Source organism: the organism of the source record quoted next, unplaced genomic scaffold (genome assembly GCF_019419815.1).
Source record: "Pyrus x bretschneideri cultivar Hongxiangsu unplaced genomic scaffold, Pyrus_bretschneideri_v1 Contig87, whole genome shotgun sequence".
NCBI classification, from domain to species: Eukaryota; Viridiplantae; Streptophyta; class Magnoliopsida; order Rosales; family Rosaceae; genus Pyrus; species Pyrus x bretschneideri.
The window spans coordinates 683446-695063 of record NW_025999828.1 but is presented as its reverse complement, the minus strand read 5'-3'; the positions used below and the strand labels follow the sequence as shown (position 1 = coordinate 695063).

The window sequence follows — 11618 nt, the reverse complement described above, 5'->3', positions numbered from 1 at the left end:
TCTATTCCCAACTTACCTGATTTGCTGAAGAAATAAAGTGTTTACCTCCTCGGCATTGTAATTAACAATACTTCTCATACACAACACTAGTTTCTTCAGGTATGTGATTACAACACTCAGCCTCAAACTTCTACCGTAAAACCAGTTCCAATCAGTGAAATCACTACACAAATTATGGGTTCTTTTTCGCTTTTCTCTTTTTCAAGATTATAGCAACTGCGCGAAGCCATGAACGATGAGAAAGCCGCCTCGCTTGAATCTATGAAGAACTCTACTCCAGTACTTGAAGGTGTCAATGTTTTGGCTGTTGATGGTGATTCAGCATGTCTTACTTTACTATCAAGAATGCTTTGTCAGTTGGGGTATAAAGGTAACCGGCAGAAAACCAGACTTTTCTCTTCTCGCTCTTTTTTTTTCTGGTTGAATTTGGTATGATTGTTGAGTTTTAATTATTTTTCTCCCTGATAGTGTCCAACTTAATTTACTCTTAATTCCTAGCAGTTTTGACAGAAAAAAGAGCTTGTGATGCATTATCCGTTGCTCAGAAGAAGGAAGACGAGCTTCATCTTGTTCTGACCGAGGTTCACTTGCCTGACATGGATAAATATGAGCTCCTAGAAAAACTGAGAGCTGTTTCCAAATTACCAGTTGTTAGTAAGTCCTCACTCTCAAAGACACCACTGTTTTCTTTTGCTAACAAGACGGTATTATAAACCACTCTAATTTATGGAAAAAGGGATTAATACACATTATCCGTAGCCAACTGGTGTACCCAACGTCTGTAACACCATTGTTAGTACTTTTCATTTTACTATACTTGTTATAATGGAACCCTTCATTCTCTTTAATATCATTTAAAGATCAACTGTAGAAAAACTCATGAACTTTGGAGACTATTTAGCCGTCCATATTTGTTTATTCATAAACGGTCTCCAAATCAAATTTAATCTTTTTATATATGATTTTTAAATGATGATAAAAAGATTAACGGTTTTGAATATAACGTTTTTACACTGAAATGATATCACTTACATCGTTAAAGGAGAAATGACTCCTTTGAGGAGCCAAGTTTGTCACCATTTAGTGCATAGAATTAGGCCCCTCTTATATCATATGTCGATGGACTTTCCATTCAATTAATTTTCGTTTTTTACGTTTTAACTTCCTTTATTTTATGCAGTTATGTCAGATGATGATGATGAGAATGCCATGCTAGTGCTAGGTGGGCTGTTCAAGGGTGCAATATATTACATTGTTAAACCACTCACGATGGACAGCCTAATAAACCTACGGCAATTTGCATTCATCAACAATAGAGATGCAGTGAAAGATGTCACCGCAGAGGACAGCAGTGATGAATTCCAACAGGAGAACACATCAAGTGAGGGTTTGGAGATTGAATCATCCATGAAGAAAGAAAAGCAGATCAGGAACATCCCTGAAACGGAAAAATCCACAGTGGATGGACAAAGATGAGGGAGGAGATAACTCTGATTCAACTTTTACCCAAAAGAAGCCAAAGATGGTTTGGACTAATGAGCTTAATAAGAAATTCTTGCAAGCTGTTAAATTGATGGGAGTTGATAGTAAGAGTCTCTTCATATTTTTCTCGGTACTTTAAACTAATCTAAACTGCGGAGGAGGGAGACTTGAACTTTGGGTAATAGGCAGGAGCATATTACTCTAGCCAACGTGGTTACACCCACGTCCGTAGAGTCTTCATATTAGTTTTTGTGATGAATTTTTATTTTTTCTTTGGTGCCATTAAATCTATGGCAGCTAATTTGTTTCTTGATTTAGGTGCTCATCCAAAGAAAATACTTCAGCACATGAGTGTCCCCGGCCTGAGGAAAGCAAATGTTTCAAGCCATTTGCAGGTTTGCTTCTTTGCAAATTCATATAACAAGAAACATCAACAAATTATATCTTTGCTTGGTACTTCTTTATTAAGCGTTATTTTTTGCAGAAGTATCGCCTCTCCTTGAAGCGGGAACAAGAAGAAATAAAGAGGAAGGCGCCATGTATAGGGCAAAACCATAACACTATGGCCGACCCTCTCCCCTATAAATACCTCCATCTCTACCAACTTTGTGTAAGCTTTTGCTACTAGAAAAAAAGCTCTAAACACTCACTATTTTTAGAGGAACTAACTTAGCCATCGGAGATCAAATTGGCCAACTTGCCCTCCCCCCACCCCCCAACTACTCCTGGGCGCATGAGATTTTGGTCTTTGATCAAAGGTGTTGATTGTTTTATAGGTACATTTTCGTTAAGATCGAAGACGATAAAAATTTGTTACCACAAATTGGTTCTTTATTTGAGAGCCTGATTCACTTGCTCGAAGAAGACTCTCACATTTGGTTCTTGGAATTTTTTGTTATGTTGAATTTCTCATATGCTCCTAGTCACTGAAATTTTTCCTAGAAAAATTCTTTGATTAGTCCCTGGAGTAAAGATACAAGGATTGGAAATTCTGAAACCACGACGAACGAAACCCCATAGTTTAAGGATTTGGATTAGAGAACGGAGACGAGGACGTGGCCTCACGAAGACAGTCCTTGAGGTTCAACATGACAGCAACAGAAACCCCATCGTCGTGGAGCACCGTTATCACAACGACTACAACGTAGCAGCCACCACGTGGTCACAAGTAGCAACCTTTACTGCCATTGCCATCACCACCTAGGGCCGGAGGCCCAAATTGGAGCAGCTGCCACGACATACTAAGGCAGGAGACCCAGCCCACTGCAGCAATTGCAGCAGCAGGTTTAACAGCCCAGACAACAAGCCTAAACTTAAGTTGTAGCCATTGCAACGCAGACCCACAGGTAGGCAGCCTACGCGTGAGCCCAGCGGACAGCCTAACCAACCAGGTGGGTTGCCCCGCTCTACGACTTGCTCTAGCTACTCACCCCACGGCCTAGACCAGTCTAAGACCGATTCTGGCCACCAGACCTGCATCTAAACCAAAGATATGTTCACCCTATTTTTCCTCATGTTTGCCCATTTAGGGTCCAAGTTTGCCCCTGCAGTTCATTACACTTCCACCACTCATGTAGACAAACATCACTTGAGCTCTTCCACCCTAAATTATTAACAACACTCATCCCAGCAGGTCGTTGACCTAACCAACGCCCTCGTCAACAAACGACTTTGGTGAATTGCTCATTGAGTAGATCAGGATATAGTGCAGTCTAGGCGAGGTGTCCAAAAGGACAGAGGTAGATGATCATGATTTTCTCCATCAGACTCCACTTCAACCTTACCTTTACGTAGTGAAAATAAAAGGTTTGAGGAGAAAAACTATCATTGTGGGTTGAAGGAACTTCTTTCCCACTTTGGAAGGCATCTTCAAAGCTTGAATTATTCTTTCTCCAGGTTAAATTAAGAACAACTTCTCAGAGAATTACATGATTCTTATGGATCAAATAGATTTTCACACTTGAAATGTTGTAGTGGATCAGACTCCAAAAGTTGGATTATGGAGAGAAGGAAGCAGGTTCTTATTTATGTTCTTGTGTCTGATTTTGCGAGGTCCTTACTGATCAACTTCTTCACTCATACGAATTCATTTAATCATGATTGGATTGCATCTAAGAATCGTTCGAAAGATTTTCAAGAAACGTAGATAGGGGTTTACTGTAGTGTCGGAAAACAATCATGTCTATACTTCTTGGTGTGGGTTCGATTTCCACCGATCCATCTTACCCTTAGCAACTAACAATTTAAACTACTAACATTATTATTTGTCCCAAAAAAAAAAAAAAAAAAAAATTCAAGAACCAAAGTAAATAAAAGTGCTAACTACATTTTACACCCTCAAGGTTTGAGGTGCTTTTTAAAATGGGCACAATGAGATATCAATTTTCTCACATTGGCCCTTAAAGTTTTAAAATTGTATCAATTTACTCATTTTGTATATTTGGGGGTCTAATTATTTTTTAATCAAGGAGTTTTTTAGTCAGTGTGGTGTAAATGTGGCTTACATATCAACTCATTTATGGGTTACATGCCCACCATGTCATTAATTTAACAAAAATTCAAATAATTCACTAGACAAAAGGTTTAAATTGCTAAACCTTAGAGAGCAATGTGGGAAATTAAAAACTCGTGACCCATTTTGAAGATCACCCTAAATATGGAGGGTGTCAAATGTAGTTAGCCCTAGATAAAATGAAGACCTCGGGTCGTCTTGAAAAAGCCTTTGAAAGCTCAACACTTAAGTGACATCATTCAGCTCTTAGAGATTTGGACAATAAAACAGATTCGCGTTAGCCAGAGAAAGGTAGCTAGAATATATTCATCACCAGAAATCATTAAATACACTGGTATGCTGCTCATAAAGATTGTTAAGTGGAATTCGAAGATTAGTCTTTCTTGCCTTTCTGCTACCTCAGAAGAAGAAATTCCATGTTCAAAATCAAGATGAAGCAGTCCAAACCTCCAATGTATACTTTTTTTGGCTTCTAGCTCTTTCCAAAGCGCAGCAAAGGCTTTTCTTTTGTAACTGTGGAAAAGGTTGTGCCTAAATTCTTTTTTTTTAATTGTAAATAGAGCGGCTTTCCCTCTTCTACCTTTTGTCACCTTAAGACTTAAAGCGGTGATCCAAGAAGAAAAGGGGAACGAAGCCCCAGGAGTTGATGGTTCGATCCACCCACCTACGTTACTCGGCTCACACGCAACCCATCTTTTTCAATTATATGTTATGCAGAGTGAGTAAAGCCCTCAAGCGGTAATTGAAATTAACTGTTTTTATTGAAACAGAAGAGTTAATTTGTGAAAATTTCTTTCATTGTCTAGTAATTAAGATAAGATAAGGATGGATCATTTTCAAACGTGTCCAAAGGAACAAAAACAGATAAAGCGTATCAAAACTTAATATTGCACACAGAATTATGCCCACTGTTTTTTTGAAAACGATATTCTAGATCTTTCCTCTTCAATGTAAAAGGGACCTAAGGCTAGTTTTTTTTGTACATGATTACAAACAAGAATACCATGATCTATAATTTCTTTAGATTTTGATATATGTAGAGAAAATGATGAAAATTTTTGAGGCATTTGATGACCAAGATGAAGCGGAATACGGTGATAGCTTTGAAGAGCTTTAATCATTTGCAGTTCTAAATAATCGTATCCATGATTTATCAGAGGTATACTAATTTTTATCGCTCTTCTATTCACTTTTCATTTTAATATATTTAATTTTGATTTTCACAGTTACGGTTCATCTATTAACTTTCATAACTCTTTTATTCACTTTTCATTTGTATCTATTTGCTTTTGCTTTCAACTTTTATTTATCCATAAAACTAGCACACTTGTTGGCATATTCGCTCATACAAGTGAGTCTTATACACAAACCAATTTTCGGGAAAGCATTTGTAATTTTGGATCAGGTCTATCTTAGGCCATCAAGTAGGCCCGGTAAACGAGTCGTGTCTATTGTGTTCGTGTAACACCTGTTATCTTAACGGGTCGCGTCATGTCACACCCGTTATCTTAACGGATCCTTAACGGGTCCTTAACAGGTTGGGTCACTTTACCCAATGGGTAAAATGACCAAACCCATTATGACCCGTTAAATTTTTTTTTTTCTTAAATTTGCACATACCACACATTGCCACATAAATATTATTTCAAAACATTAAAACACATTTGTCGTTTAAGTACTACATCTGCACTCGAAAATAAGAGCCTAATAAACAAACATCCATACACTACTAGTCTATTACAAAATATTAAATGTGTAAGGATATGCAAAATGAAAGAGTTTTTGTTTTCAAGGTTGTGAAGCCTTTCTCAAAAGTTAAAACCTTGCCAATGGAACTCAAAGCTTGCATCTATTCCTTTTATAAAATCCTCAATTTTCATCGATCATCATGACATAAGATTTTGTGGTATCCACTAGTGTAAATATTTTAAATTGAAGATCGAATTCATTCATTGTATTCATTTAGGGTCAAGGAGTGTAACTGTAAAAAAATCATCAAAATCAAAGTTGAAATAATCGTTAAATTGTGATTTTTCGTTGATAAATGTCGAAAAGTTTTGTCCCGTTACTCGATCTTTGAATGTTTGTTTTTTGTGATTTTTGGCGTATGCGATCTTGAAGTATATGCAAACAAGTTTGACGGTTGGATCGTTGAAATTAGTTTCGTAGAATGCGTAACCCATCAAAACAATAGATTCACTAACACTTGGAGTTTATTTATACTTTCATTAGTATAACGTAATATTTTGTGGTATGTACTAGTGTAAATATTTTAAATTGAAGATCAAATTCATTAATTGTATTCATATAGGGTCAAGGAGTGTAGTTGTAAAAAATCATCAAAATCAGAGTTAAAATAACTGTTAAATTGTGATTTTTCGTTGATAACCATCGAAAAGTATTGTCCATTTACTTGATCTCTAAATGTTTGTTTTTTGCGATTTTTAGTGTATGCGATCTCCAAAAACAAAAGGCAAGCACTAGTTGTGCAACAAGAAGCAAGGGAGAAGACGTGGTAGTCCAAGTTCTTGAGCAGACGCGGTTATCATCCTTTGCTGAACTGCCTTGCATTTGTCATGAATGGAGCGAGGGAGGAAATGTAGGACAATAGGGGGAAGATGAGGATACTCAAGTGCTCAAGCAACAGCCTCCCACGCCCCTGTTAAAGTACATGACAATGGTCTTTCATGGTGAGAGAAAGGAGCACGAGGACATGAAGATGGAAAGGAGAAGAGTGTTAGAAAGAAATCAGAATCCTTTGCAATCAAGGTACAAAATAGGCAATGGCATGTATAACGTATATTGCAATTGTTTGATTGATTTTCTTTCCCTTTATTGTATAGCTGTAGAGAACTTAGTTCCTAGTTTATAGTTTCTTTGCTGTATATAACTATTTTATCATTAACAGAGTAAATTCTTGCTAAATACTTTCTTTGCCGATCCTAAATTTACATGGTATCAGAGTAGGGTTACTACTTACTTTGCTCTACCTATTTCTTCCACTGTCGGATTCCCTCGTGCATATAAGGCGAACATGCTCTTCTATTCCATTGTGTGTCATTGGTTCCATCAATAGATGATGCAATGCAAAACAAACAACTAAAGTAAACAAGACGAAACAAAACAAACAAAACATAACCTAAACCTTCCAACGTTTGCCTCAGGGATTTCCAATGAAACATGACATGTCAAAGATCATTACTCACATAGCTTTTAGTCTTACTTCCCCTTAAGCACATACTTAATCATAGTCACCATTCACTAGTTCGCATTTAATCAATTAAAACATATTTTGAAAGTAGTAACATGCCTTAGAGAATTCCCTCAATTCCTCACTAGTTATGCACTCAATTTTCACTCAGATTTTCTGACTACACACCCTACACTAGTTATATGTGAGAAGATTGATGTAAACATGAAAGACTAGTACTCACATACGTTATAACAAAGAAAGCAATTTCTGGAGTAATTACACGTGTTTAGATATGATCTCATGAATGGAATGCTACTACTTAGATGCGAGAACCAGTGACACCATATGCTCATACCAAATTCAAACTCCACAATTGAAATGCACAACACTCAAGATAGAAGTAGAGGGTTGTAATGGGGCTTGGGGTGTTGGCTAACAAGGAAAGGTAGGGATAAACAAAAGTTCTTTAAGCAATAGCAAGTAAAGCAATGAAATTAAGACCTAGAATTCCCTTAGAATGCAGAAATCAACTTTTAGACAAATGGGGAAGATTCAAACAACTCTTAGGGCCTAATTCATTGTTTTGGGCCCTTACTTCAACAACCAATACTTTTCAACTCTTTTTTTTTTTTTTTTTTTTTTTTTTTTTTCTTTTCTTTTCTTCCTTTCTTTTTTCTTTTCTAGCCGTGCCTATGGCACATAAACTCACAACAATAATCCTTCCCCCACACTTATTTTCTGCAACACATAATCAAAAGGAATTCATTCATGCTTACTATGCTTCAAGAACAAGGGTACGGATGGTCCTAATCTAGGCTAGGTGAGGATAATGTGGGTTAACAAAGAACATGGGCTAACATGACTCAACGGGGTTAAATCCTACAAAACAAATGAAAAGGGAAATATGGCAATTTGGCTATGGTGTTCACTACACAACTTCATCTTGAATACGTGTTATGCAAATCAATGACATGCTTTGAATGAAATGGGCATGAGTTCTAGCATTTGGAACTAAGTGATGAAACGCCTTCTAAGTAGTAACCAAGCAAAGAATAATGAGATCATGCAACGACTTAAGAAAACAATGATGAACAGATTATAACTCTCCAAATAACGTTTAGGCTCAAGTCTCACAGGGATGTAGCGTTAGTTTGAGTTCATTCCTTCAAGCATGTTACAAAAACTAATTTTTTTCTTTGTGATTACATGTGAATTCGTAAACTATAACTACAAACAAGCATAAACCAAAGAGTATATCAAACGTCCAACCATGTTTGTAACTTTCTTTAACCGTCATGCAATTAAAAACCAAATCCTCATCATTGCGTTGGAAGGTGACCTACGACACAAACAAACAAACAAAAACAACTCTTTTTGGCTTTTTCAAAACACTTTTTTTTTCAATTTTTTTTTCAAATTTTCGGATTTTTACTTCAACACACATCAAAACAGCTCAAAATAGCTTAAAAACACATAAAAACAGTGGGAAACAAGTTTAGACATGTTAGGTGGTAATACCTACGAATTTCATGCACAAATATCTCAAAACAGAATGTTACCCCCCCACACTTAAACTAAACATTGTCCTCAATGTTTTAAACACAATTAAAAACATTACACAAAACATAAAGTAAGCAACAAAGGAAAGGGTTTAGGGACGCAAATCTGAGTGTGGAGCGATTCCCAAGTTCTTCCTTTGTTGATTGCATGGGTTGCCTCCCAAGTAGCGCTTACTTTAACGTCTTCCAGCCGGACGAAACTTTCTTCAAACTTCCCTAGGTCCCACGGAATGGAATTGATCCTTGAATGGAAGGTGATACTTGAAGTGAACCGGCATTGGTTTGAATTCTAGTGTGGGTGCCTGGATCATTAACAACATATTAGTATAAAAGAAAATTGAAATTCGGGGAGGCGGCTTACCTGTGTGCTCCGACAAGAACTCAAGGATAAATACATCTTCTTTGAACGTTTCAGGGACTTTGCACTCGCCCAGATTTGGTGTGAGGATTGGTCCTTGTCCTGTGTCATAACGTTCAACTTCTTTGGGGTTGTTTGCCTCAAGTATATTCTCTTTGATGAATTCTAGACATTCCCCAGTCACATCTTGCTCTTGATTCTTTGGAAAGGATTCGAAGATGCCTTTCTCACCCTCTTTTTCCTTGGATTGCATGATCCTGCAAGGAATAGGGACATTCAGTGGAATGGGGTTAGAACTAATTAAATTTGGAACAACCTTACTTGAATTAGATGGCGTGAAAGCAATAGATGCCTCCGGCAAAGGTGTTTCCACTCTCGCCGTGGGTTGGGTGTATTCCTCTCCCTTGTGATTTGATTTTGATGGTTTAGGGTCCGTTCCAACCTCCTTGTCATTTCTCAACATCATTTCCTTGGCAGTTTCAAATTCTCCCTCCGGATTTGCAATGGTTGAAATAGGGAGATTGCCTTGATCTTGAAATTGTCCTACGAACTCCGCTATCTGCCCAATTTGCTTCTCCAAGTTGTCCACCCTCTTATCTTGGATTTGCCTTTCTTTGCTTTGAGTTTGGACTTCCTGCGTCAAAGTAGTAAGTAATTGAAAAATCTTATCATTATCACTTGAAGTACTTACATTGCTTTGGGCAGGTTGTGGTGGCTGCATAGGCGTTGTATAGAACTCCTCATGTGGTTGCCAATTTTCTCCTTGTTGAGCCTCCTCGACTTGGTTTTGTGAGCCCTGCACCAAACAAAGTAATTCATTAAGCTTTTGATTATAATCTATTGACGAACTTGAGTTTGGTTGGGCATATTGAATATGAGGTTGTGGTGGATGCATAGACGTTGAATAGAACTCCTCATAAGGCTGCCAATATCCGTCTTGTTGAATATGTTGAGGTTCCCACCATATAGAGTTTGAATGATCACTCCAATCCGAATTGTAAGTATTGTAAAACACGTCGTTCCTTGATTGATTATGATCAAATGTACCAACTCTTTGCGTTTGGTACTCTTCCTTAAGCTGTGACAAAAGAGAAGCACAATCAAATGCCATGTCTTGCGTCTAAAATAAAACTATAAATATATACACACAAATGAAAATAAAACAATCCAAGAGATTAGCAAAGTTGCTAATCCCCGGCAACGGCGCCAAAAATTTGATGCTGACTAAGTAAGCACACAAATTAAAACCCTCTTGTGACAATTGTAGTAAAGATGCAAGTAGGGATCGTTCTAGACCGGGGATTAGGAGGGATTACTAAATCACTTGGAAACTGACTCAAAAACGTAAAACAAACGTTAAAAACAATAAACTAGACTCAAAGAATGTAAAACTAAACAATAAAATACTAAAACAAATCAAAAGACTCAAAGAATACAAAACACTTATAAACACAAACTAAGACACTTTCTAACTAAATTGGACACTAAAGTAAAGGGGGATTGAGGTTTTGATGAAAATAAATTAAATGCGCAAATTGTAATTTAAAGGCAGAAGTTAAATATGAATGTGATGAAATATGGATGAATGCTAGCTAGAAGGTTCTTCTCCACACATGTCACACTTGCATACACTTTGATTTTCAGTTGGTCTTTCAATGAATTATGGAACTCAACACTCCGGGTTAATTAGGTCCGCTTAAATTAACCGTCAAGTCTTCCTTAAGTTAATGAATTGGATGGGTTAGCGCAACGCAATTCACAACATTCTCCAAAAGTCCTTTACGTGAAAAGCACAATAAAGATACAATCAAAGATCATTAAGCATCATGAAAACTATAAGTGTTGACGAGGCATTCGTTACTATGATGAGCATGAAACTAGTGCCAAGAATTCATTTAACGCGATTGTTTATAAGCAACCTCCACTACTTGTGAATATAAGTTCATAACTATTAGGTGAAACTCACTTATATTCTAGCGTCAAATTCATGCATGAAAATTAAGCGTGCACTCTCAATCAACATACATAAATAAGTTATCGATCAAGCAGTTAAACAAATTGAATCCACAACTTATGAAATTCCAACCAAATATAATCAATTCATATTGCAAGCATAAACATGGTTTCGAATTACCCCCTAGCTAACTAGGGGGATTTAGCCTCTCATGTTAACAAAAAGAGAAATAAAATTGAATTTAAACATAAAGAACAAAGGATGGATTACACCTAGAACGCCCAACGAATCCACTTGAATTTCTGCGCGTCGAAGCTCCTCTTTCCTCTTCTCCTTGCTGCGACAGTGAGGTTAAATGGTGATTTTGGGTGATTTTCTGGTTTAGGAATGGGTTTAGGGAAGTGTGGTGGTGTGGCAAGGGTGTGTGGATGGTGTGTGAAGGTGTGGAAGGTGGTGGAGAGTGGAGGAAAAGCTGCGGCAGGATAGAATATGGGATATGGTGGCTGCGGCAGATTTTGATAATGTGGAAGATGGCTCGGCAAAAATGGAGAAAAATAGGA

General features: G+C 37.2%; 1 protein-coding gene across 1 annotated transcript; it reads left to right on the top strand.

Moving 5' to 3' along the window:
- On the top strand, positions 1-791 carry LOC103932718 (putative two-component response regulator-like APRR8). The gene is made up of 2 exons (XM_009342354.2): positions 1-370; positions 502-791. The coding sequence occupies exons 1-2, from the start codon at positions 229-231 to the stop codon at positions 711-713; spliced, it is 354 nt and encodes a 117-aa protein (XP_009340629.2). The 5' UTR covers positions 1-228; the 3' UTR covers positions 714-791.
- Positions 792-11618: the final 10827 nt, after the last annotated feature.

Coding starts and splice junctions, on each gene's coding strand:
- LOC103932718 (XM_009342354.2), top strand. CDS start 229: ATGAACGATGAGAAAGCCGCCTCGCTTGAATCTATGAAGAACTCTACT. Junction 371..501: donor TTGTCAGTTGGGGTATAAAG/GTAACCGGCAGA, acceptor AATTCCTAGCAG/TTTTGACAGAAAAAAGAGCT.